General features: G+C 50.6%; 2 protein-coding genes across 9 annotated transcripts in view; one reads left to right on the forward strand and one right to left on the reverse strand.

Moving 5' to 3' along the window:
* MTERF4 (mitochondrial transcription termination factor 4) overlaps positions 1-27,391 on the forward strand; it is a 49,226-nt gene that overhangs the window by 3,432 nt on the left and 18,403 nt on the right. For 2 of the 7 annotated variants that reach the window (XM_060015789.1, XM_060015792.1), the window contains exons 3-4: positions 196-380; positions 1,050-3,149. In XM_060015789.1, coding sequence (XP_059871772.1) covers positions 196-380; positions 1,050-1,373 — 509 coding nt within the window. In that variant the 3' untranslated portion in view covers positions 1,374-3,149. Of the gene's footprint in view, positions 1-195; positions 381-1,049; positions 3,150-4,925; positions 5,134-27,391 lie in introns of those variants that run through there. The other 5 variants (XR_009520092.1, XM_060015793.1, XR_009520091.1 and 2 more) reach the window with 4 other exon arrangements.
* SNED1 (sushi, nidogen and EGF like domains 1) overlaps positions 5,135-27,391 on the reverse strand; it is an 89,301-nt gene continuing 67,044 nt past the window's right edge. Inside the window, exons 23-31 of one of the 2 annotated variants that reach the window (XM_060015788.1) lie at positions 26,672-26,953; positions 25,380-25,524; positions 25,222-25,304; positions 24,896-24,997; positions 16,517-16,633; positions 15,745-15,832; positions 8,412-8,492; positions 7,494-7,531; positions 5,135-5,463 (exon numbers count right to left, since the gene is read on the reverse strand). In XM_060015788.1, coding sequence (XP_059871771.1) covers positions 7,495-7,531; positions 8,412-8,492; positions 15,745-15,832; positions 16,517-16,633; positions 24,896-24,997; positions 25,222-25,304; positions 25,380-25,524; positions 26,672-26,953 — 935 coding nt within the window. In that variant the 3' untranslated portion in view covers positions 5,135-5,463; position 7,494. Of the gene's footprint in view, positions 5,464-7,493; positions 7,532-8,411; positions 8,493-15,744; positions 15,836-16,516; positions 16,634-24,895; positions 24,998-25,221; positions 25,305-25,379; positions 25,525-26,671; positions 26,954-27,391 lie in introns of both variants that reach the window. The other variant, XM_060015787.1, reaches the window with a different exon arrangement.

Here is a 27,391-nt window from a genome sequence, read left to right on the forward strand (position 1 = left end):
GGGGAGATGTCTCATTCTGGCCCATCCCATTTCCACGACGCTTCTGGGAAGACGTTATCTGAAGCTGGCACTCCTTCTGTGGAGGAGAGGATCCTTGTTTGATTTTTAAATGCTGGCTTGTATTGGGTGTGGTTGGTCACTTGGGCTTCTGGAATATCCTAAAATTATGTACTTGCCCTTTTTTACGTTCTTCAGGGAAATTAAAGCGGGTGCTTTACTCTTGCCCTGAAATTTTCACCATGCGTCAGCGGGACATTGAGAGCATCGTCGGGGTTCTCAAGGAGAAGTGCCTTTTCACGGTAAAGCAAGTCACCGAGATTTTGCACAGATGCCCCTGTGTTCTTCGGGAGGACCCTGGTGAACTGGAATACAAATTCCAGGTGAGAATTCCTGGTGGCGTGATTAGTAACAGCAAGTTTTCGAGTGTAGTCAGGGTTAGCTGACTCGCGGGGGCGAGTGGATGAGGTGAAAGGCCTAGACCCTCTTTGCTTGCACCAGCCAAAGAGAGTTCGGTTTTCGTTCTTCACTTCTTTACTACAGGTAAAAAAAGCCTCTTTTGCAACTTTTCTGCCATTAATAACGGATGACCCAGGTCTATTCTTAGAATCCTAATGAGGCCTCTGCTTAAAATACTTAATTTAAAAATAGCTAGAACCTTCCTATCTTTAGAACCTATTTTGCATGTTGATCTTAGAAACATAATTGTGAAGGGTGTCCTAATTTTTTGGTAACAATTATGATGGCTTAGGTCAAATCCTAGATGTTTTCTGAATTTTTTGCCTATTTTTTCCATACTCAGAGTTTTCCTTACCCCATGAAGAAAAATAGAACTTAATTTCTCCCTCCTGCCCTTTATTTTCTGCTGCATTTTTCTCGATATGGATTTGAAAATGCTTTGAAAGCCATCACGCAGGTGTCGGGATCGTAGTGTTCTGCCGTCGCTAGCGAGGCAGGTCTCTCCCAGTGCTTTTGGACAGTTCAGTTCACTGCGCCTTAGGAGCCTCCAAAGCTTTCTGCAGCTGCACTTCCTAACCATGCTGTGTCTCCAGTATGCCTATTTCAGGATGGGGATTAAACATGTGGACGTGGTGAAGACCGACTTCCTGCAGTACTCCATGACCAAGACCAAGGAGAGGCACGTGTTCCTGGAGCGCCTGGGCCGGTACCAGACCCCCGACAAGAAGGGGCAGACGCTGGTCCCCAACCCTTTACTCAGGGACATCCTCAGGGTTTCAGAAGCTGAGTTTCTGGCCAAGACAGCCTGTTCTTCTGCTGAGGAGTTTGGGGTTTTTAAGGAACTCTTGGCCCGGGAGGAGGAGGAGTCTGAGGGCCGAATGGCTGATGCCGGAAGCCCGGAGGAGGCGGGGCCGTGACGGACGGACTGGAGTGCAGAGAAGCCCAGACGGATCGGAGGGTACTGTAGTTTCCTCAAGGCTTTTGGGAACTTCACTTGGATCTTCTCAGGTTATTTTTCATTCTCAAACTGGTCTTTTGATAAAAAATTAATTGGAAATCACCTGAGAAGTAGACTAAGAAGCAGATGCATTGGTTTGATCTGCCATCAGGTTCAGGGGGGAGGGCCCTGTTCCATCCTGAGTAAAAGGCTGACTTTGAGCCTCTAGATCGTGGGGGGGGGCTTGACACATCGACGTTCGGTCTTACTTTTTCTCTCCCATCTGTGTTGGTGACAGTCCCGTGACAGTGGGGGATGTTTCTTCTGGTTCAGGAGTCATTTTACATCCTCCTCGTGACAAAGATAGAGTTCTGAGAAGACAGCGAGCTTTTAGGTTATCACAGCACTTTATTTTATGAAAACAAGGAACAGGTTTTCCACAAAAATACTCAGGTTTTCAGTTCAAAAATAGTTTATGGTTTCGTAATTGCAGTCATTGTACAGCAGAGTAAAAGGAAGTTGATTAGTGATGTATGGTTTTGTTCTGCACAGCTTCTTAACGCCAGCAACGCGGGGAGGGCGCTTTTTGCATCTTTGTGAAGAGCAGGCCCTGACTCTGACCACCGGCGGAGTTTGCTTTCACGCCAGCTCAGGCCCAGGGGGTTGCGTCCAGGCCTGACGTCTCTGGCGTCCGTGGAGTTCTGACCTGGAGCCAGGGCCACAGGTCTGGGCTTGGTTTCATTTCAGGGAGCTCTCCGCGACACCAGAGGTGGTGGAAGGCCCCTTGGGGAGGCCAGTGGGTCTGAGGAGTGACTTGAAGAGTTGGGGTTGGGGAATGGGCTTGGATGTAAGCCAGGGGTCATCTCTGAGGTAGAGGTACAGCCCTGATGGCGTGAGCTCTGCGAGGGATGGGAAGATGGGTGATTCCTAGAAGGTTCTGGAGATTCCTTTCTTGGGGGCAGCTGGCACAGGATTGATGCTGCAGAAGACATTTTTGGTGACGTGCCCAAAACTCAGGTCTTTACAGCATTTTAACAGCTACACACGAGACTCCTGGTGCTTGGCCTCGCTTTTCTTGCAGAGACCACGTAAGTCCTGGCAGGTGGCGGTTCTCACCTGGGGGTGATCTTGACAACAGGGAACACCTAGCAACATCTGGGGACATTTCCCATCTGGTTGTTAGGACCAGGAGGGTGTGCAGTTGGGGTCTAGTGGGGTCTAGTAGGTCGAGGCCAGGGCTGCTTCTAAACATCCTACAGTCACAGGACAGGCCCACGACAGGGTGAGCCAGCCCAGAGACAGCAGCGCCAAGGCTCAGACACTGCTCTCAGGCCCCATTTAGCAAAACGCGACCGTGTTGATTCGTGAGGACTTAAGGTTTTAAATGGGCTTACATTTGTTTCTCTTTTATTTAAAAGTAAAGTAAATAGCTGATTTTTAAAGAGAGTTCCTGTCTCCTCTCTACTGGGGTTCTCTTGGTAGGTTTGAGCTGTGTTTCATTGCGGGTAGGTTTGAGCTGCATTTACTGAGGAGTAGATGCTTTTGCTTTCTCCAGGCTCATATTCGAGCATGACTGCAAAGAGAAAGACTTTGTTTTGCAAAAGCACAGTAGCTCAGTGAGTCCCTCCACACGTGGGTCCGACATCAGGGGCAGTTGTTGGCCAGTGGCAGGAGTTCCAGCCCAGGGAAGGTGCTGGAGGTTGGCTGACACCGGGTGGAGCCCTTGCCTGTTGGTGTGGCTGGTGGGTGAGCAGCAGGGTGCCGCATAGCTTTCCTCATTTGCACCCGTGTCAGTCCTTGTGCAAGGGGAAAAGGGAGGTTTTGTCTTTACTGTCTTTCTTAGCCATGGGCAGAATGATTTGAAAGTAAAGAGATTTCATTTTTCATTTACTCTTGTGTTTTGTGGTCTCCGGGTGGCCGGCACGATCCCTGGAACCTAGGGTGTTGCTCTTGTGCCCCCCAGTCGGGACTAACAGAATCTTAAATCTAAGCTCGATTACGTGGTTAGTTGATCCAAGTTTTGATTAGCACAAGGCTAACTCGGCAACTCAGGATCGCTCCTTTCTTTTCGACACAGAAATGTGTATGCCCCTGGCAATGTTTTGATTCCATTTTTGCTAATTTTTTGGGGTGGACCTTGAGTATCTCCAAGGAAGACGTTAGAGTTTTAAGAAGGAGCCACGTGGAAAAAAGCAGTGGCTCATTTGTAATGTTTCAAGGATGAATTATAATTCCTTTAGCATCAGGAAGTCTTTCACTAGATGTTTAACTTATAAAACATCAAAATGGGTTAATCATAAGAAAACACAGCACCAAGCTCAGGATTCAGTAGACTGTTTCTTGTAGAAACAAGGGCTTCTAAGCTACAGACTGGAACACGTTACATTTGCCTCGTGGCTGAGGGGCTTGAGGTTATTAACATGGCAGTAGAGGGTTTCGTCTTCTTTCCAGTGATATCACTTGATCTTGCTGTTTGCTCGTGACGCCGTAGCCTACACAGAAGCACAGTGACAGGTCCCAGTGCCACAGCAGAGGTCAGCAGTACGTGTTTATGTATGTGGTTTTCTCTCGATTCTCCCAGTGTCAGAGCCCCTGGACTGCACTCAGCCGTCTTCTCCAGGTGGGCCTTGGAGACTGGGGACCTTCTGGAGTACAGTAGAGACTTCTCGAAATGACTATTCCTCCTTGCTGAAAATGACAGAATGCATAATACACAGACATATGCACACAAAACTTTAATAAAAATAAAAAGCCTAAAATATAACTCTGTAAAAAAAATTTTTTTATAAAAGATGAAAGGAAGAGCCGCTTTCTGTGGCTGTGGTGCTGACTCAGGGCAGAGTCAGTGGAAGATGCACGGGGCCTGAGTTCCAGTCTGGGCCAGCGGCTAAAATGTTCAGCGCACTAGAGGTGGGGTCGGCTTCTCTGGTTTTCAGCTCATTTGCAGGGAGAAGCAAGCGCTGCTTAGAAGTGTGCTAGAGAGCAGGCGTGGCAGGATGACGCGGCGATCTGTGTGTGAAGGAGGAGCGTGTGGAACACGGTGCTTACTACCTGAGAGCCCCACACAGCGTTATTTGCGTCCTGGACTAAGAGAAACCCTAACCAGCGTCGCGTTCAGGCCTGTGGGAGGAGCCCTGGCTGGACTTGGTAGAGGTGCTGCCTTGGCTTTCCAAGTGGGGTCTGAAACCCTTGAGGTTTCCATGAAACCCTTGAGGTCTTTGGTGCCTTGGTGGGACTTGTCATCCAGGGGAGAGGCCAAAGCCTATGACCTCGAAGACCAGGGATTAACCCAGTGTGGTGCATGGGCCAACTTGGCCCTGCCTGTTTTTGTAAATAAAGTTTTATTGGAACCCAGCCACGCCTGGTCAGTCACAAGTCTGTTGGCTGCATTTGTGCTACCACTGCAGAGCTGAGTCATTGCCACAGAGACCATAGGGTCCTCAAAGCCAGGAATACTGTCTGACCTCTGCAGAAAAGGTTGTAGGTAAAAAGTGTCTAAACTCCGTCTTAGTGTTATCATTTTCTCTCTCAGAGTCAGCTGGTCCGTATGATGGAGCAGTAGCCTGCGAATGGTCGGCATAAATAATCTGCTGGCGGAGGAGAGCCGGGCGAAGTGCTTGCAGTGTGGCCTCATCTCTGCCCCTTCCTCCCAGCCCCACCATCTCTGCCTTGGAAGCTGTTGAGAGCAGTTCCTCAATTTTGTTGCTAGCTCTCAAAGGGAGAACGCTTTCTCTGACTTCGGAATCTGAGAACGGGTTTCTGAAGGTTGCAGAAGCGTTCCTGGTGGACAGCCTTGCCATCCAGGGCTAACATGTGCGCCGTGGGTGCGCATTCTCCCTAGGAGACGGCAGCCTGGGCTACGTCAGGTGTGGGTTCTGTCCCGGAGGTCTCCCTGGTCGTGGCTGGTGCTTGCCTGGCCTGGCCGTCTGTCTTCCAGAGGCCAGAGGAGAGAAGCCACTCAGGGCACCGACTCCAGCCAGGACCTTGTTCTCAATCCAATTTTAGACCTCGTCTTCCTGGGCTTTAGAAACTCGTGAGGTTGATGGAGCGTTAACAAGAGCATCCTGATCCTTAGAAGAGAAAACAGACCAGGGCGTGAGGAGGATGGTGGTGGTACCCATTCCGCTTTACAGCGGCGGCTCCCAGGTTGCTGCCTCCGGAGTACCTGAAGAGCTTGCCACGTCAGAACTGTGAAGTTTGTTCCCTGTGACATGGCAGTGGGTGCTGGGGGGCAGGCTCGTGGAGGACTGACTATACCCCCCAGTGGTGGGGACACGTGGGCAGCACTGCAGCTTCAATTTGAAATCTGCAGGCTGCAACCCCCTTCATTTGGTGCCGCCTTGGTTCTTTTCTCTGAAGGTGTATGGGCTGTCCCTGGTCTCTCTCGACTGAAATAAATTCTTGCACTTTGTTCTTGGGGGTGTGTGTGTGTGTGTGTGTGTGTGTGTGTGTGTGTGTGAATGTGAATGTTTCCTGCTTATTTGTGTTTTCTCCATTGTCTGAAGAATGGGTATCCTAAAAGCCAGTATTTGATAATTTAACAGTTGAGGGTTTCTGATGTGTTTTTATAGAAATGGATTCATTGAATGAGTTTAAAAATATATATATTGGGCTTCCCTGGTGGCGCAGTGGTTGAGAGTCCGCCTGCTGATGCAGGGGACACGGGATCGTGCCCTGGTCCGGGAGGATCCCACGTGCCACGGAGCAGCTGGGCCCATGAGCCATGGCCGCTGAGCCTGTGCGTCCAGAGCCTGTGCTCCGCAACGGGAGAGGCAAGAGCGGTGAGAGGCCCGCGTACTGCAAAAAATATATATATATATACATATATATACATATATATATATATAAAATCAGATGACTTATTGCAATATAAATGTTTCACACCCCAGTTATATCTGTGGGTGGTGAATTGCTTGCAAGCCTTGGAGTGCATGTTTTGGGTATGTGGTGGCGGGGGCGGGGGGAGTGATGCCTTTGAGTAGGTGGGACCTGAACGCAGAGACTTTTGATGGGAACTGAACGCCTGAGGTCACACGTTCTCGCTCACGTGCCGCTGCCCAGCCTGTGGGTCCCAGCCTCTGCTTTCCCTGCTTGGTTGGTGAACATTCTGCTTTAGTGTCAGCCTATACCTGCGAAGCTCTTTTGCTTCTGGTTGTTTATAAAGGTCTCTGAGTAACATTTCTTCTTCATCTTCTCAGCCATATAAAAAAATGTAGCCTGTTTGTGAAGCTGCTTGGTACCCAGGTACCCAGGAGTCTCACTCCTCTCCTACACCACCAGGAAGATGGGCTTCTAGGCTCCTTTATGGAGCTCGAGTGGTGAGCTGTCCTGGGTCAGCCAGAATCCCTCTTTCATTCCCAGTGCGTCACGTTGATAAGAAATTGTGTTGGGCTGTGGATGGGTCTCTGTGGCTTAGCCTAGTATCTTGCAAATTATCGTGAAGGTTTCCACAGAGCGTGCGTGTGAGGGGGTGGGAGTCACATGGGCTGACTGCACAGAGGTTGGGAAATGCTGGATTAAGCAGGAATAGCGCTAGAAAGCTTCTTCCGTTTCAGGGTTTCTGAATGCTCAGGAGGCCTGTGTTCGTTGGCACTCTCCCAGTGAGGGAGTCTCAGGACTTACCCAGAGTTACGTGATCAAGGCCGCACACCCTTTCTCAGTGGACTGCCATTTAGGGTCTGGAAAGCACTCCTAGAATTCCTCTGCCTTCTGGCATCCCAGGCCCCTCCCACTGTCCCCCCTCGCCTGCCCTCCCAGCAGCCCCTGTCAGTCCCACCTCCCTCTAAGAGCTCACCCGCCCCCTCCATTGCCATTGCTGATGACTGGGGAAGGGGTTTCTCTGCCCATTGAGATAGAGTGGGACTCGATGTATCAGACCAAGTTTATGTCTATTGGGAGGCCTTCCTTAAGTATTATTTTTCTCACCCATTTTAACCCCCTTAGGAAGTTCTGAAACCTTCTGGTCTGAGTTTATGACACAGAGCACACACTGAGCTTTCTTCTCAGGGCTCCACAAGGAGACAGCAGCTCTCCTGAGGGCCGCGTGCTGGGGCGATGTCCCTCAGACTTCCCAGCAGCTCTGCTGGCTGTGGGAACGTACCTTAAGATTTCTTCAGTGTAGGACTGTTACTTTGTTTCCTGAAATAATTAGAGAAATGCGGTTTATTAAAAAGAAACCTGTGTCCCTGTAACTCTGCAGCTTCCTCGGCCCAGCCTGCCTGCTGTGATCCTGTCTTGTCTGTAGGTCACATGTGTTCCAGTTTGGGGAGTGTGGTAGTGAGACACTGACACAGGGATGAACGTTTGAGTCTGTGTGTGCCCACCTGGCTTGGGGTGGGAGTTGTGGAGTGATGAGGAAGGTTGCCTGGCTGGGTGTGAGTCATGGAGAGTGAGAGGGAGTGTGGAGGATGGGTGATGGGAGACAGGTGATGCGCTTGGGTAAGGCAGGGTGGGTTTTTCCTTGACTCAGAAACGCAAGACCTGGTGCATGTGGTGACTGGTCTGTGGAGAATGTGACAGAGGTTTGGACTCTGCTGTCTGTACTCAGGCAGTGCATTATATAATAATCTGTGACTACCTTGAGCCCTTTGGGGAAAGAACCTGGGTGAGAGTGAATAAAAAGTAAATAGAGATTTACTGTATTTATATAATTGGACCTGTCAGTAACACTTCCCAATACTAGTGCCAGATACTGTGTGAACGTGCATAACCAGAGTGACCCCCCCCGGCACCACCACTCAACCTCCCTCCAGCACCTGCCCTGTGACCTTCCCAGCACCCACCATGTAACCTCCCCAGCACCCACTCTGTGACCCCTACCAGCATCCACCATGCCCAGCTGTACCCATCTGTGTGCGCTCACGTGTACACATGTGGGCACACAGTTCCTTAGCATAGCCGGGCTGCACATCTTGGCAACCTGGCTCAGCCATGGCCTGTGGCATCCCACAGCCCCAGTCACCAGGGCCACCTGTGGCCGCCTGCAGGGCACAGCACGGGCCTCCTCCCTGGGACGCACCTGTCTGGGGTCCTGGCACGCGTGCTCTCACAGCTCTCTTTGAAACAGGTGTCTGGATGCACTTTGTAGACTCTTTTATACCTGCATCACAAGAAAGCTCAGTGAAGCCGGAAACTGAGCAGAATGTTGCCCAGCCCCTTCACCTAGGCTACACAAACCTACAGGTAGCTGTACAGGTGTCTGAGGAAAGGCTATTATTCTCCTGATAAAACTTTACCTCCTGTGGATGTATTAAAATGTCCAACATAAAAATCATGTAATTGAAAAAAATGACTTTATCAAGGTATGATTTATGTAAAATAAGATACACTCATTTTAAGTGTACATTATGATGAGTGTTGACAAAGTGATATATAGTAAGAGATAAAGTGTGCTGGGACTTTCCTGGTGGTTCAGTGGTTAAGAATCCGTCTTGCAACGCAGGGGACTCCGGTTCGATCCCTGATCGGGGAACTAAGATCCCACATGCTGCAGGGCAGCTGAGCCCGCGCTCTGCAACTACAGAGCCCATGCATTTTGGAGCCCACGCGCTATGACTGGCAAGCCCGCGTGCCAGCCCATGCACAACTGGAAAAAAGCCTATGCACTGCAATGAAGAGCCTGCGCGCCACAACGAAAGATCCCGAGTGCCCCAACTAAGACCCAATGCAGCCAAAAAATAAATATTTTTTTAAAAATGTGCTATTTCAAAGACATGTCTTGCTTGAGACAGGCTACTTGGCTCCGAAGCCTTGAGACAATGTGACTGCACCCTTACGGGCAGTTGATGGAGAAGTTTGAGAAGCCTTGGAGATGCAGGCATTAGACACGGGCGGTGTGGAACAGGAGACCTGGCTCCCAGCCCTGCCTCCCACTTACTAACTAGTGTACTCTGAGCACGTCTCTGGAACTGAAGCCTCTGTTTCGTATGAGATGGGAATTGCTTATACTGCCTCTGTCACATGTTTGTAGAGAATAACGAATGAGAAAGTGTTTGACTCTTGGTAAAGCTTTTTAAACATCGGAGCTGTTTGAAAGAGATGCAGGGAGTTCAATGGGTAAAACTCATGAGCTTAGTCTAGGAGAGTCCTTAGGGTCTAAAGCCTTAGCTAAGACTTCCATTGCCAGCCATCAGGCAGTAAGAGGATCTGGAATTAACTTCCACATGTGAACAACTGGTCAAGATCCAGGAAGTAAGTCTTTTCAGATGTTAGAAAAAAGACCGTGCAACACAGTAACCCAGAGAGAAGGGGAGCAAGCTGAGCTCTGGGGTGGCCCTGGAATTCGGCCTGGAGGCACTTTTCGGACTGTGTTGTGGGTTAGGGAGAATCCAAGCAGTGGCTACACTGAGTGGGCGAAACACATTGGAGTTGGGGAGGCAGAGGGTCAGAGCACGGAGAGGAGGGAGCTGTGCAGAGGAAGAGCTCCAGACACCTGGAGGGGCGGGCCCCTTGAAGATTAAGCTGTGTGCATCGGGTGAGCAAAGACGGGCAGCAAGGAACTACTGAGGAGCTGGACAGTTCCCAGAGCCAGAGTGGGGAGATCTTGGTTAATGGGCTGTTCCAGAGCAATAGAAACCCCAGAAAGGCCCTGCCTTAAAAGTGGGGCATAATTAACCCCAGAATAAAGGCTATGCCAACGCCACCCTAAAACAGGCCTCAACAGGATCCATCTAGACTGCCTTGCGAAAAACCAAAAGCCAAAAGTCAAAGGGACAGGACAAGGATGCCCACTCTCACCACTTCTATTCAACGTAGTACTGGAAATCCTAGGCACAGCAGTCAGATGAGAAGAAGCAGTAAAAGGTATCTAAGTCGGAGGGGAGGAGGTAAAACTGTCACTATTTGCAGATGGCGTGACACTAGAGAGCACTGAAGTCGCCACACGCAAACTGTCAGAACTGGTAAATACATACAGCAAGGTAGCAGGATGCGAGATTAATATACAGAAGTCCGTTGCACTTCTCTACACTAATAATGAAACATCAGAAAGTAAAAAAAAAAAAAATCTGGCTTAAAGTCACGTTTTTAGAAAGCCCTAGGAATAAACTTAACCAAGGAGGTGAAATACCTGTATGCTGAAAACTAAAACATTGATTAAGGGAACTGAAGATGATTCAAAGACATGGAAAGATATCCCGTGCTCTTGGATCGGAAGAATTAATATTATTAAAATGGCCACACTACCCAAAGCAATCTGCAGATTCAATGCAATCCCTATCAACACAGCTATGACATTTGTCACAGAACTAGAACAAATAGTCCTGAAGTTTGTATGGAACCACAAAAGACCACAGATTGCCAAGCAATCCTGAGAAGAATGAACAAAGCTGGAGGTATAACCCTTCTAGACTTCAAACTGTACTACAAAACTATGGTAATCGAAACAGTGTAGTATTGGCAGAAAAACAGACATACAGATCAATGGAACAGAACAGAGAGCCCAGAAATAAACCCACACACCTATGGTCAGTTAGTCTATGAAAAAGGAGGCAAGAATATACAATGGCGAAAAGACAGTCTCTTTAACAAGTGGTGTTGGGAAAGCTGGACAGTTACATGTAAATCGGTGAAATTAGAACATTCCCTCACACCACATACAAAAATAAACTCAGAAAGGTCTAAAGACGTAAACGTAAGATGTGACACCATAAAACCCCTAGAAGAGGACACAGGCAAAGTGATCTTTCACCTAAATTGTAGCAGTATTTTCTTTCTTTTTTTTTTTTTGCGGTACGCAGGCCTCTCACTGTTGTGGCCTCTCCCGTTGCGGAGCACAGGCTCCGGACGCGCAGGCTCAGCGGCCATGGCTCACGGGCCCAGCCGCTCCGCGGCATGTGGGATCATCCCGGACCGGGGCACGAGCCCGTGTCCCCTGCATCGGCAGGCGGACCCTCAACCACTGCGCCACCAGGGAAGCCCCTGTTGCAGTATTTTCTTAGATCAGTCTCCCAAGGCAAAAGAAATAAAAGCAAAAATAAACAAATGGGACCTAGTCAAACTTAAAACCTTTTGCACAGCAAAGGAAACTTATCAACAAAACAAAAAGACAACCTACGGAATGGGAGAAAATATTTGCAAACAATGTGACCAACAAGGGCTTAATTTCCAAAACATAAAAACAGCTCATACAACTCAACAACAAAAAAACAACCCAATCTAAAAATGGGCAGAAGACATAAATAAACATTTTCCCAAAGGGGACATACGGATGGCTAACAGGCACGTGAAAGCTGCTCAACATCACTAATTATCAGAGAAATGCAAATCAGAACCACAATGAGGCATCACCTCACACCAATCAGAATTGCTATCATCAAAACGTCTACAAATAATAAATGCTGGAGAGGGTTTGGAAAAAAGGGAACCTTCACTGTTGGTGGGAATGTAAATTGGTGCAGCCACTTTGGAGAACAGTATGGAGGTTCCTTAAAATACTAAAAATAGAGTTACCATGTGATCTAGCAATCCCACTCCTGGGTATATATCCAGAAAAAAGGAAAACATAATTCAAAAAGATACATGCACCCCAATGTTCATAGCAGCACTATTTATAATAGCCAAGACTTGGAAACAACCCAAGTGCCCATCGACAGACGATTGGCTTAAGAGGTTGTGGTACATATATACAATGGAATATTACTCAGCCATAAAAAAGAATGAAATATTCCCATTTGCAGCAACATGGATGGACCTAGGGAATATTATCCTTAGTGAAGTGTGAGAGAAAGACAAATACTATATGATATCATTTATATGTGGAATGTAAAAAATAATACAAATGGATCTATATACCAAATAGAAACAGACTCACAGACATAGAAAACTTACGGTTACCAAAGGGGAGAGGTGGCAGGGGCAGGGATAAATGAGGAGTATGGGATTAACAGATACAAACTACTATACATAAAATAGTTAAGCAACAGGGATTTACTGTATAGCGCAGGAAATTATACCCAATATCTTGTAATAACCTGTAGTGGAATATAATCTGCAAAACAAAAAACCAAACCAAAAAACCCAGAAAACTGAACCACTATGCTGTGCACGTGAAACTAATGCAGTTTTGTAAATCAACTTTACTTCAATAAAAAAATTAAAAATAAAAACATTCTTGAAAAGAATGCCAAAAAAAAATTCCAACAGTCTGTACCATAAAGTTTATAATGTCTAACATCCCAACAAAAAAATTACAAGAGTATCAGTCATACAAAGAGTCAAGAAAATGTGACCCATCAACAGGAAAAAAAATTGAATAGAAAAACACCCAGAAATGAGAGCAATGACTGAAATAGCAGACATCTGTTATAAATTTGCTGTACACGTTCAGTGATGTAAAGGAAAATATAAACATAATGAGAGAAGTGGAGGCTCAAAGAAAGAACTAGATGGAACTTCTGGAGATGATAAAACACAATATCTGGGACTTCCCTGGTGGCACGTGGTTAAGAATCCGCCTGCCAATGCAGGGGACACAGGTTCAATCCCTGGTCTGGGAAGATCCCACATGCTGTGGAGTAGCTAAGCCCATGTGCCACAACTACTGAGCCTGCGCTCTAGAGCCCACGAGCCACAACTACTGAAGCCTGCACACCTAGAGCCCATGCTCCGCGACAAGAGAAGCCACCGCAGCGAGAAGCCTGTGCACCGCAACAAAGAGTAGCCCTGCTCGCCGCAACTAGAGATAGCCTGTGTGCAACAACAAAGACCCAACACAGCCAAAGCAAAACAAAACAAACAAAAAATCACAATATCTGAAATGAAAATTTTGCTGAATGGGATTAATGGTAGGTTAGACACTGCAGAAGAAAAGATCAGTGAAATTGAAGGCATGGCAGTAGAATCTGTCCAAAACAAAGTAAAGAGAAAAAGGAGTGAAAAAAAGGAAAAGAGCCTCAGTGACCTGTGGGACAATATCAGTCTAATACATGTTTAATTGGAGTCCCAGAAGAAGGAGAGAAATGGATGCATAGAAAAAGTGTTTGAAGAAGTAATGGCTAAAATTTTCCAAATTTGATGAAAGCTAAAACCACAGAGGTGAAGCTTAACTCCAGAGAGTAAAAACACATGGACATAACCTACCAAAGCACATCATAATTAAATTTCCCAAAAAAACAGTAATAAAGAGAAAACGTAAAAGCAAGCCACAGGTGATGGGGACCGCGTTACATATAGAGGAACAAGAATAAGGGTGACTGAAGTTTTCCCATCTGAAACTGCAAGCCAGAAGACAAAGGAAGGACCTCTTTGAAGTGCTGAAATTTGAAAAAAACACAATTATCAACCAAAACTTCTGTGTTCAGCAAATGTGTCTTTTGAAAATGAAGGTGAAATAAAAGCCTTTTCAGACAAACAGAAGCTAAGAGAATTCACCACCAGCAGACCTGCCCTATAGGAAATGTTCCAGTGAGCTCTTTAGGCCAAAGGTAAATGGTACCAGATGGAATCTTAGACCTGCACGAAGGCATGCAGAGCGCTGGAAACGGTAGATGTGTAAGTCACTACAAAAGACTTTATGCTCTCAACATTTTTAAAAAAGATGATTGTTGAGAGCAAAAGTAACACACTGTGTGGTTCATGGCATATGTGGAAGTAAAACGTCTGGCAGTGACAGGGGAAGTAGAAGCTTGCTGTTGCGTGTCTTCTATGATACTGAAGTTGTGTTGTAATTCAAGGTATATTGTGATCAGTTGAAGACGCATATTTTAAATCCCAGAGCAGCCACTAAAGAAAATAAACCAAAGAAGTATATCAGTGAGCCAACAGTACAGGTAAAACAGAATCCTAAAAAATAATCCAGAAGTAGGCAGGGAAAGAGAAAGTGACAAAGATAAGGTGGGACAGATAGAAAACAGCATGTTAGATTTCAACCCAGTCACTTCAGTCATTTTGTTAACATGTAAACGGTCTAAACACTCCAATAAAAACCAGAGATGTCAGACTGGCTGCATGGCAAGCCCCTCGCAAATGCTAAATACAAGGAAGTCCCTTTCAGATACAATAGGTTGAAAGCACTGGGTGGAAAGCTATGGGCAAGTGCAGGGCTCTCCCAGTCAGGTACTTGGTGGTCGCCCCAGGCACTGGTGTAACTAACACAGTGGGAAGACGCAGGTGCAGGGGCTCCGGGGTGCCATTCCACAAAGTCCAAATTCAGGGGCCTGTAAACCTGGGTTCCCAAGTCCCAGTGCAGCTCAGTGCCTCTGGTGTATCCCTGCTGCGTGTCACGCTGGCTTCATGTCCAGGCTCATGTCAAGCCTTCTGTCTTGCCTTCCTACATCCCATCCCAGTGATCTTTAAACACGTCAGGTGTCACTTCAGCTCAGTGTCCTTCAGTAGCTCCCCACTTCACAGAGGACACATGCAGGTCCTTCCAAGGGTCTCCAAGGCCCACCCTCCACGCCCCCTCGCTCACTCGGCTCCAGCCCTGCTGGCCTTGCTGCTCCTTAGACGGGCAGGCAGGCTCCTGATTTCAGGGCCTTGGCAAAAGGTGCACTCTGACTGGGCCATTCTTCCCTCAGATATTTTCGCCCGCCCATGTCTGGTCATGTCACCTCCATGAGGCTTCCCCGACACCCTGCCGAATGCTGCTGCCACCCCCTCCTGCCCCCCGGGCCTGGCTCTCCTGGCCCTGCGTATTCCTTTCTTCCATCCTCCTTTAGCGCTTGCCACCATTTAAAACACTGCAGGACAAACTCGTGCTTCTTGTGTACTGTGTCTCCCTCAGCTAGAACGTCAGGACTCCCAGGGCAAGACTTTGGCCCGTTCGGCTCGCTGATGTGTGCCGAGTGTTCCGAACCACGCCTGGCACACGGGAGGTGATCGTCCGTATTTGTGGACAAAGCAGGTTGCAAGTATGACCCACGGAGTCAGAGTGTTAGCAAGAAAGGTCCGAAGAGGTGGGCTCGGCAGACTCCCTCCTCAGCCCGTCTTACAGATGGGGAAACTGAGGCATGAGTGCCTTGCCCAGGGCCGTGTCAGGAACTCACGGCAGAACCACGACTCGAGGTCTCCTGCGCTGAGGAGTGGCACTTCCTGGAGTCTCCGCGTGCCCTGCCATCCAGGGAAGGGAGGCTGATGCCACTCCAGGGCGTGGGGAAGCAAGGCCCGAGGGCAGGCGCAGGGGGTCCCGCTTCTAGACCTCATGTGGCTCTGCTCCCAGCTGCACAGCCTTAGGCAAGGTTTTCAGCCCTTTTGCTTCAGTTTCCTAATTTGTCGCATGGAGGGGGTGGGTGGTCAAAGCAAGCCCTTTCCGTGCTGTGACTACTAGACCTCAGGGGCCTGTGAGGACAGGGTGGAAGCATTTCAGGGTCGGGAACACGCTACAGACATGGTGAAGGCGGAGGAGAGGGACTTACACGTGGTGACAGACGCCTCCTTCCCAGACCGGAAAGGACTTTGTCTCCGAGAACAGCCGTGTGCAGGGTTGGGGCACCTTTCTACAGGCTGCTGGCACAGAGGAAAAGGGCCGTCGCTTACCAGGAGCTCAAGGCCACGGTTCCCTCTTCCTGCAGCCACTGTAGGTCCGGGGTTCTGCCCCTGCCACTTCCTGGCCTGGGGCCCTGTCCCCGGGGCTGCTCAGCGACTGTGGGTGCTCCTCTGAGTTGGGGTCCTGGGAGCCTGCAGGCTGGTTTCCCTCAGGGCTGGTCGGAGTCTCTGGGTCTGGCAGGCCTCAGGGCTGTGTGGCTGGCGTGGGAGCTTCTGTCCATGAGCCTCTCGTCCTCAGCCCAGAAGTCTGAGGCAGGCCCGTGGCCCTTTTCCCTCGCACTGCCTTGTTTGGTCCCCAGGCGAGAAGAGCCCCCTCCTCCCTCCTCTCCCTGTGGAGCGGCTGTCGCTGTGTCCCTGTGACTGTCCCAGACCCCCCAGTTATCTGGGCAGCACCTTTCACCCTGGCGCTTTGGGGCAGTGGGAGGCCTGGCGGCTCACTGCCTGCCAGCCTCCCTACCTGGACGCTTGGAGGTCTGGGGCACCGTAGCCAGGCCCCTGTCCTGGCATCTCATGGCTGGAGGTCCTTGTGGCAAACCCACCCTGGGGCCAGCGGTCCCATCAGAGCCTGCCGTCACAAGCATCTAGAGGCCAGGCCCCAGCCCCAGTGACCCCAGCAGGCAAGGGGAGCGGCCCCAAACTTACCAAGCTCACAGTGTCTGCCTTTGAACCCCGGGGTGCAGTCACAGCTGTGGGCATCCTCACCAGGCACACAGGTGCCTCCGTTCTGACAGGGGTTTTCTGAGCAGTTCCCAGGGGCATCTGTGAACAGCCACGAGCAGTTAGTCTCAGGGCCCCACAGGAAGGCCTGATAGCATTCCCAGGTTGCCGTCCCCAACACCAGTGGGCCCTAGGGGTGGTCAGAGAGCAGAGGTGAGAAGACTGGCCTCAGTGTGCTCAGCCCTGACCCCATTACCTCGAGGGAGAGAGGGAGGGCTCTCGGTGCTGAGCCGTCACAAGGCAGAGGAGCCTTGGCTCACAGCTTAGATCATGGCTGCACTCTGGTCGTCTTTGGGAGAGACTCCCCGCTCTGCCCTGGCCTGTGCCCCCTGCCCCACGTTTCTGCTGACTTTGCCCCGCCGCACAGGGTTTCTTCTACTTGGAACACAGAGGCCAACCCTTGAGAGCCCTCCTCATCCTCCAGTGCCTGTCCCCGAGCCACCTGTGTGTCCCCAAGTCCCAGCCCTAGGCAGCCTCTGTGCAGCACTCTGTGCTGGCGTCTGTGCCCCTTGGGCCGCTGTCTGCCTTCCGCACTCTGGGAGCTAGAGGCAGGTTGGTCAGTGGTGCTGCCTGGGAGGGGCAGACCTGTCCCTCCCCCTTAGAGTCCACTGTCCTTTTTTTTTTTTTTTTTTTTAAGCTTTGCAAGATAGCTGTTTTCATTTTTAACTCTTAAAAAACTAAGAAACACAAAAGAATAAGAATCGTGCATACGCCACCACTTCCAGTAACCCCTCCACATCTAATCCAGCCCTTCCCTTACCCCCCTTCTCGGCAGCCGCCTCGTGGGGGGAGGTTGTTTAACATTTTGCCAATCTTGTTTAATCTATTTCCAGCTTACCATCTGCCTTTCTTTCTCTAGTTGGAGAATTTCAAAGCAGTTCACAGAAACCATTTCACCTGTAAATATGTCAGCAAGTATCTAATATGTAAAGACTTAAGCACAAACTATTATTACAAAGTTAACAGTAGTTCCTTAATATCACAAGAAACCGCAGTCCGTGTTCACATTTCCCTGATCATCTTTAAAAATGTTACTTACAGTTGGTCTCATCTAATTCAGATTCATAAAGATTCACATTGCCTTAGTTTGATGTATCTCAAGTCTCTTTTAATCTATAAATTTAACCTTCTTCCCCTCTGTATTTATTGAAGAAATGAGGTCATTTGTCCCGTGGAATTCCCATCCTCTGGGTCTGACTTACGGCATTAACTTGCCCCCTCCCCACGTTTCCCGTTAACTGGTAGTAAGAGAAAGGGGCTTAATAGGATTCAGGTTCACATGGTCTTTGCTTTGCTTTGGCTTCACAACAGGCGGTTGTGTGCCCTTTGGCTACACCAGGAGACATATGAGGTCTCCGCATTTGGTTTTCGTGATGTGAGGATCGATCACTGGTTCAGTGTTGGCAGCCTGATTAATCCAGAGTGAAGTTCTCTTAGGCTCTGCACCTCATGGCTTGAGAAGTCATACAGATCCCTGATCTCTACTAGGGTCATGTCTAATGTGATCTGTCACTTCTCTGCCTCCACTAGCTAGGGAATACCCTCTGAAGACCTGCTTTCCTTCACCCACCCCTTGGTCACCCTAAAATACAGTCCATACAGGCAAGGCCAGGTAAGTGCTCCATTCTTTTCCTTTATTTGTACACGTGCAGAGTGAGTTGGTCCCCCAGCAAGCTCTAAAGTTGACCAATACGTTGTTCTTTCTTTCTTACCATTGTTATGACCTTGTGGACTTGTATATATTTGATGGGTTTCAGTCTGTTGCTGTCATTAGCTTTCTTCATGCTCAAATTATCCCATCTTTGGCCAGTGGGAGCCCCTTCAGGTTGGCTCCTGTGCCCTTTAGACACAATCCTAGTTGTTTTTGAAAGCCTGCTTGCTTTTTTACAAGTATGTCCTAGGATTTTTTTTTTTTTAGGCTGTACCATGCAGCTTGTGGAATCTTAGTTCCCCAACCAGGGATTGAACCCGGGCCTTTGGCAGTGAAAGGGTGGAGTTCTAACCACTGGACTCCCAGGGAATTCCCATGTCCTGGGCTTATTTTGTCCATGTTCTGCTTCAGCCTTGGAATCAGCCATTTCTCTGAAGACCGCAGTCTATATATTTATTTATTAAAAAAATATTTATTTATTTATTTGGCTGCTCTGGGTCTTAGTTGCGGCACGCGGGATCTTCATTGCTGTGTGCAGTATCTTTAGTTGTGGCATGCAGGATCTTTTTTTAGTTGTGGCATGTGGGATCTAGTTCCCTGAACAGAGATCGAACCCGGGCCCCCTGCATTGGGAGCATAGAGTCCTAACCACTGGACCACCAGGGAACTCCCCCCCTGGTTCCTTTTAGTGGAGAATGGTATCTAGAGTCCACAGTCTGGCTGATCAAGGGGCTCACTGTTACTGTGGTGTCAGTGCTCCAGGTCTTTTCAGGAGACAGAACTAGGAAATTAGATTTAAAAAATAAAAATGAACAAATTATGAGTTCATTCCAATATTTCCAGTTCAAATGAACAGAATCAAATAAAATCAGGGGTTTTACTTCTTTGATTTTTATATTGTATCACTTCATGCTGAAAATCTTTGTGGCATTAACATAATTATTTTCTTTATCCCACAATGTACATGTAATAGTTTGGAAATGACATTAAGATCACTGAGTACAGCTTAAAATTTCTTGGCAATTCTTTTAATCCTTAGATTATATCCCACTAGATGTTAATAGTCAGAATGCTGTTTTATTTATTTATTTTGGCTGCGCCAGGTCTTAGTTGCGGCACATGGGATCTTTAGTTGCTGCACGTGGACTTCTTAGTTGCGGCATGCAGACTTCTTAGCTTCGGCATGCAGACTTCTTAGCTGCGGCATGCATGCGGGATCTAATTCCCCAACCAGGGATCAAACCTGGGCCCCCTGCATTGGGAGCGTGGAGTCTTACCCACTGGACCACCAGGGAAGTCCCAGAATGCTGTTTTAAAAATCACTTGAAGTGATCCTTTTTTTTCCTGTGTGGTTATGCCATCGGCATGGTTAATAAGTTTATTTCAGTTTGTTTTCAAATTTTAGGCATTGCTTTCTTTTTTGGTGTCATTTAAAAAAACATTTTCTTATTTCTAAAGTCACATCTATAAAGGTACATTTAGAGATACCTGTCCTCCCTCTCCATTCCCTTTACTTCATTCTTGTTCTCTGCTTAATTATAGAGTTAATCATTTTTATTAGTTTTATTTATTTTTCAATATAAGAAAATAGGTATGTACATTCATATTTCCCTTCCCCACTTTCCTACACAAAGAGACACCAAAACACTGTTCTGCACAGTACATTTTGGAAACAGCTTTGAGATATACTTTATATACGATTCAGCCATTTGAAGTGTATAGATTTTTAGCATAGCCACAGATATGTGCCTCCATCCCCATGGTCAATTTTAGAATGTTCTTATCACCTCAGAAAGAAACCCAGTGCCCTTTAGCTCTCACCCCATATACCTCCACCCCCCACCCCCAGTCCGAAGCAACCATTGATCTACTTTCTATCACTCTAGGTTTCCCTATTCTGGACTTTCACATGAATGGAATCAGATTATGTGTTCTTTATGACTGGCTTCTCTCACTTAGCATAATGTTTTCAAGGTTCATCTATGTTGTAGCATTTATCAGTACTTTATTCCTTTTCATGGTCCAATAATTTTGAATATAACACATTTGTTCATCCATTCATCAGCTGTTTCCACCTTTCGGCAATTGTGAATAGTGCTGCAGTGGCCATCTGTGTAAGTCCTTGTGTGGACATACGTTTTCATTTCTCTTGGATGTGTAGCTAGGAGTGGAATTGCTGGGTCACATGGTAACTCCACATTTAATTCTTTGAGGAACTGAAGCAGCTGCACGACTCTACATTCCCACCAGCAGTGTTGGAGGGTTCCAGTTTCTTCACATCCTCATCAGTGCTTGTGGGTATCCTGACTTTTTCATTCTAGCCATCCTGGTGTATGTGAAGAGGCATCTCACTGTGGTTTTGATTAGCATTTCCCTGATGACTAGTGATACCAAACATCTTCTCATGGGCTTGTTCCCATTTGTATATCTTCCTTGGAGAAATGTCTATTCAGATCCTTTCCTTCTTTCTTTTTTTTTTTTTTTTTGCGGTACGCGGGCCTCTCACTGTCGTGGCCTCTCCCGTTGCGGAGCACAGGCTCCGGACGCGCAGGCTCAGCGGCCATGGGCCATGGGCCCAGCCACTCCGCGGCACGTGGGATCTTCCCGGACCGGGGCACGAACCCGCGTCCCCTGCATCGGCAGGCGGACTCCCAACCACTGTGCCACCAGGGAAGCCCTGCTTATTTCTTAATTGGGTTATTTGTCTTCCTCTTATTCAGCTTTAAGAGTTCTTTATATATTTTAGATTCAGATTCCTTTTCAAATATATGATTTGCAAATATTTTCTCCCATTTTATGTGTTGTCTTTTCACTTCCTTGATGATGTCTTCTGAAGCACAGAAAGTTTTAAATTTTGATGAAGTCCAACTTAACCTGTTTTTTCTTTTGTTGCTCTTGCTTTTGGTGCCATATCTAAAAATCCTTTGGGACTTCCTTGGTGGTCCAGTGGTTAAGAATCTGCCTTCCAGGGGACGTGGTTCGATCCCTGGTTGGGGCACTAAGATCTCACATGCTGTGGGGCAGTTAAGCCCATGCGCCACAACTACTGAGCCCATGGTCTCTCGAGCCTGCGTGCCACAACTAGAGAGAAGCCTGTGTGCCACAACGAAAGATCCTGCATGCCACAACTACGACCTGATGCAGCCAAAAATAAGTAAATAAATAAATATTAAAAAAAAATCCTTTGTCAAATCCAAGGTAATACAGATTTACCCGTGTTTTCTTCTAAGAATTTTATAGTTTTAGCTCTTACATTTAGGTCTTTGATCCATTTTTAATTAATTTTGTGTGTGGTGTGAGGTAGGGGGTCCGACTTCATTCTTTTGTATGTGGGTGTCCAGCTGTGCCAGCACCGTTTGCTGAAAAGACTCTTCTTTCCTCCACTGAATGGTCTTGGCACCCCTGTTGAAATCAGTTGACCACAGACGTATAGGTTTATTTCTGGACTCTTAATTCTATTCCACCGATTTATACGTCTATCCTCGTGCCAGTATCTGGCAGTGACTTGATTCCCATTGCTTTGTACTAAGTTTTGACAAACGGGTATGTGAGTCTTCCTACTTTTTTAGGATGTTTTTTGCTATTCCGGGTCCCTTCCAATTCCATATGGATTTTAGACACTGTACATAACAATTGTCCAGAGACATTTTATGGTAACCTTACAGAACATGGAAGTGTGTGGGGGTGTTTAGAACCTGTGAGCCCACGTCAGCAATCCTTACTCTCTGTACTTGGGACACCAGCCTGCAGAGACTGTGACTGACGTTTGTGCCATGCTCGGGCAGCTGGGACCCGAAGCCTAGAGTTATATGCAGCAGTGGGGTTTTTACTGGGGCACCACTCTGTAGCCTCATTTTACAAAGTCTCCACTGAATCCTGAGTTTATCGTGACAGACACACACACACACACACACACACACACACACACACACACACACACAAACACACTCACGAGTAAATAAAAACAAAGAGAAGGCTGTTTTGAACGAAGGTGGGGGACAAGGATGGGGCTGCACCCTGGGGCGGGGGCAATGGGCTCCTCCTATATGAAGGATAAATTACAGAGTAGAGAGGTTTAAGTTCTGCCCCCACTTGTATGGGTGTCAAGGGGATAAAGCCAGCAGAGTCCAAAAGCCCTCCTGGGGTGAGAAATTGGGGGAAACAGGAAGAATTGGACCAGCTTCTGCATTCACTCCAAGTTCCCAGGATGGCAGGAATCTTGGGAATCCTCCAGGAGCATCTCCTGGGTGCTTGAAGGAGCGGCCCTGACCTGGAGAGTTGCTTGGTGAGCAAATGCCAAATCAGGAGCATTAACTGTTGTGCTTGGGGGGTGCCTGGGGCTTTCTGGGGATCGTCCTTCCCTTAGACTTTTCTTTCCGTAGAAAGAAAAGTCTAGGAACTACCAGAGAGAAGGAGCAGATTATTCTAGAAGGAAACAAGAACAAGATTGACACCCAGTGACAGCACAGTTGATGACAGTGGACAAATGTTTGAAGAACTGAATGGGAGAGGAACTTTGAACCTCGAATTTTATACCTAGCTAAATTGTCCTTCAAATGTGAGGGCTAATAAGTGTATTTTCAGGCATATAGGGCCTCAGAAGTTTGGCCATGTAAAGTTCCAACAAGTACTTTGTGGACCTTGGCAAGCTGATTGTAAACGTTTACAGAAATACAAAGGCAAGAACAGCCAAGACATTGACGGGCAGCGAGAGGACTGGCCCCGTGGGACTGCGAGCCTTGCCAAAGAGGCAGCCTCTAAGGTGGTCAGGCTCGGCCTGAGGAAGCCAGGCAGCGGCACGGAGGAGGGGGCCACGACGAGGTGCCGACCACGCCAGTTCTCGAGGGACACAGATCAGATCATTACAGTGCTCTTCACACCCGTCCTGCTGGCAGGACGGCGAAACCTGACAAGCTCAGATTCTGGAGAGACTGTGGGCCAACTCACTGCACCTCTTGACTGCTGCTGGGAGGATCCAGACTGATACCCCACTTGGAAGACAACTCGCAGTCTCTTGTCACTGCGGCATTCACACATCCCGAGCCTGCACACGAGCCGGGAGATGTGTACGGGAGCACAGAGCAGCACTGCCGACAACGGCAGACACGGCCCACGTGCCCTCGGAGCGAGTTCACCGACGGACTAGATGCTGGACAGTGAGGGTGAACGAGCACAGGATGCTGGGCGCAAACGCGGGTCTGGGGGCGGCACACAGCCAGATGCTGCCCGGTGAGGAAAGCCTGTGGCTGTCGGACACCCATGCGGGCGGTGAACTCACTCCTACCATCCAGCCTCTGATGGAGCAGAGGGATGGCAGCACGAACTCAAGCTCGTGGTTCACTGGGAGGACAACAGCAAGACACAGGTTACTGCTGTGTTCTGGTTCATGGGTGGGTTCCAGGTCGGAAGGCTGTTAGTTTAGCAAAAGCTAACCAACCAGACTCACTAAGTAAAAGGGGGCCAGCCTGGCCTGATGGTGAGAATGTGACAGGAGCCAAAGACCGCGACTAATTCTGTGCACCTGGGGGCCATTCGAGATGTTTCGTCCTGTTATCACCTAAAATCATCGCACGCTCTCTCAAGGCTTCGTCCCTCACGTTAGCAAACGCTGCAGATGGCAGTGACATCCGGGGCCAGCCTGGTGCCACCTCGAATCTCTCCTTAAGAAGGGACCCAGGAGAGGTCACTCACATCCCTCTAATTTCTGAGTTTTGTGAAATGAAACATCTGATATTTAAAAGGGCTGACATAACGCACACCATCAGATAAAATGTTTGTTTTTTCACTTACAAAACGCCAGCAACACTCTGACCGCACCTTAGCCGGTGGCTTCGTTCTCTGACCGCGTCCGACCCGCAAACTGCGCCCCCCTGGTGCTCACCAAGGCCTCGTACAGTGAGGGGTGCTGGGCTGTGGGGCCGTGGAGCCACCGCTGGCAAACACACCCTGTGGTGCAGGTGCCTGGATGTGTCCAGGTGTCCTTGGGTGCGCTGGGGGCCTGCAGGTGAGGCCGCATCCTGGGCGCTTGACTCTCCCTTTACCGAGTACTCTGCCTTCTCTGGGGACTGGCTGATGGGTGAGCCCAGTCTGAGCCTGTGGTGTAGCTCAGGAGAAAGGGCCACTGGCTCCTAGAACTGTCCCCAGAGGGACAAGGCCCCGAGGGTTAGAACGGGAGGAAAGATAGAGCAAGGGTCTGAGTTTGAGGAAGGAAGGTGGCTTCTTGGAGCTGCCCAGCTGTGGCCCTCACCGGCAGACAGTTCAGGCCCTGCTTGCCGAGCCTGGGTAGCGGCAGCCTCCTAGGCGGTCCTCCAGCTGGAGCCGCCCAGCGGCTGCCCCTCCACTCATTGCTGCCATCCTGCTCCCTGTACATCTCTGGGAGAGGCAGGGAGGGCTCTGCTGCTCGCAGAGGGAGAGGAGGGGCCGTCTGCAGGGGGCAGCGGTGGGCCAGTCTCTCCAGGGAGGACCCTGAATGTCTGGGTGGCTGCAGCCCCCAGGCCTGTTCTGGTCTGCCTGCGTGGTGTGGTTTGGTCCCCCCTTTCCAGGGCGGGGCGCTCGGCTGCCCCTCGGGCAGGCCCCGTGCCTCAGCCCTCCTCACTGGGGTCCTTCAGGCCCCTGAGGGTGGTCAGCCCTGAAATCCACTCCTGCTGACTTACTTTCCACGCCCTTGTCACCACTGCGTCCGGGGAGCTGGAGGGCCAGGCTGACCTGCTCGGGGACCTCCTCCGCGTTCTCCAGCTGCACCAGAGCCGTGGGTTCTAGGAGAGATCAGGATGCCACAGCGCGCTGACCATGAAGCCTGCTGCCTCGCGCCCAGGACTGTCCCTGGGCCGCCTTCTTGAGCGGCTTCTCTCCCTGGAGCCCAGGGCCTCCGACCCCATCGGGGTCCCCTGCTGGGGACGGTGCGGGGCACTGGAGGTGGTCTGGAAGCCCAGGTTTCAGGGACCTCGACCCTCATCCCACTGGGAGGCCTGGCACTCACGTGATCTCATGGTGACCCGTCTGCCAGGCGAGCTCCGGAAGCTGGCGCTCACTCGTCCTCTGCCGTCCACGAGCTCCGAGAACCTGTGGGAGAGTCAGCGCGGGTCAGCAGGTGGGTTCTGGGCCCAGGCTCTCAGGGGCGGCGGCTGAGGCGGGCACCTGGGGGCCTGGGTCGGCGGTGCGGGGGCGCCGGGGTCGTTGAGCAGGCGCAGCTCCGGCAGGCGCGCGGGGGCCGGTCGGGTTCTGAGCGCCCGCGGGGGGAGTCCTTCCCGGTGCCAGCGTCTGTCGGCGCCGTCCCTCGCGGCTGCGGGCGGGTGGAGGACGGGGTGGCCGCGCGGGCTGGTCTGGGGCTCCCTGTGCCCCCGTCCTGCCCCGCTGCTCCGAGGTGAGAGCCAAAGGGGCACGTACCCCCATCCCACCCCGAGCCCCGCTCCCCGCCCGATGGGGAGCTGCGGATGCAGCCTGGGAGTGGTCCAGGTGCCGGTCCCCGCCCCCCACCCTGGCCCAGGCTTTCCGCCTGCAGGTGGGGCCGGGCCTCGGACCCCGTCCAGACTCACCTCATCTGAGGCCCACGCCCTGCACACCCCGAGAGAGAGGGCATGGCTCCTCCGTGGGTCCTTGTCGCCTAACCGTGGCCTTCAGCAGCCCCCACCCCCAGGGCTGGGTACCCGCCTCACCTGCGAGACCCCCCGCCCCCCACCAGCTCACAGAGGGGCCCCGACCTGCCCTGTCTGCCTGGTGGGCGCGCCTGGGGCTGAGCTGGGTCTGAATGTCACAGGGCAAGTGCGCCCCATGCCCTGAGGGCAGGTCGGTGGGTTGGGAGAGGAGGGAGCCCGGGCCGCCGCCCACCTCCCCGCAGCACCATCCAGACCGGCCGTCCTCTTGTGAGCTGTGACGTGTAAGCGGGGTCGGGCAGGACCCCCGCGGGACCCAGCGGGCCTCCTGTGCTCCTGGGAGCCGACCCGTGCCCTCACCGTGGCCTTGAGCCTCCGTGTTCCTCAGCTGCCCCCACCCTCCGTCCGCCCACTCTGCCCTTACTTCTTGCCTCTCCCAGCCCACCCCTTGCTGAGGCTGTCCTGCCCCTCCTTCCCATGCTGCGGTCCAGCAGCTCCTCACGGCTCAGGCCTGGCTGCCAGGCTGCCACCCAGGGCCGCCTCCACGCTGCCACTGCCCACTCTCGGCGCTTGTTTTCAGGGTGATGCCCTGTATTTACCGCTCAGCCATCTGGGGTCCACTCGGGCGGACGGCACAAGGTGAGGAGTGAGATGCTTAGTCTTCTGAACTGTCAGCTCACTGCCCCAGCACCAGCTGCCCAGGAACTCCTCCCCCAACTTCCATGCATGCAATTCTGTGTCAGCACAGCCCTGTGCTCGGCTGCCTGTCTGTCCCTGGGACAGTGTGGCCTGGGCCAGAGCAGGAGAGCTGCCTCCCGGACAAGGTGCCGCACTTACAGGTGATGATGTACAGGTGAGCGGGCTCGCTGTGCAGCTGGTCGCCCCCGGCGCTCTGCACGGCCGTCACTGACAGCTGGTACCGCCGCCCAGGCCTCAGGTCCCGCACTGTGTAGGACACCAGCCTCCCGTTGGGGACGTAGCGGCTCTTGCTGCTCTGGCTAGTGGTCACGTTGATGACGTAGGCCTCCAGTGAGGTGCCCGGAGTGGGGGCATCCCAGACTACGTGGGCGGAGGTGGCCGTGACTCGGGCGGCGGTCAGGTTGGCTGGCGGCAGAGGCCCTAGACGAGCACGGAGCAGGGGAGGGAAGTGAAGGGGGTTGACGGGGTCTTCTGCCCAGGACACGGTTTAAAGATCTGACACGGATTGCTGAAGCTTCATTTGAAGCCAGCTTGGGTGGTTACAGACCACTTCGTGGTCCTAAAGGGTGGTGTGGAGGGACGTTTGCAGCTGCTCAGGGCCTGCAGCAGCTCCCCCTCCTGCCCCAAGAGGCACCCCCAGAATGCCACCCGCTGGCCCCCGGTGAGGCCCCCTGCCTGGTCAGTCCATCAGGGTGCCCTCCCGGTGACACTTTCCATCCCTCGAGACTGGCCATGCACGCCTTCTCCTGGGATGTAGATAGGGGAGGGGGCTAGACAGGCAGAGGGTGGGCCAGGGCCCCAGCACTGAGGGTCAGAGCAAGGACTTGAGCCTGTGCTGTCCACCTGCACCACCGGGCA

The sequence above is a fragment of the Delphinus delphis genome, chromosome 7, assembly GCF_949987515.2.
Source record: "Delphinus delphis chromosome 7, mDelDel1.2, whole genome shotgun sequence".
In the NCBI taxonomy this organism is placed as follows: Eukaryota; Metazoa; Chordata; class Mammalia; order Artiodactyla; family Delphinidae; genus Delphinus; species Delphinus delphis.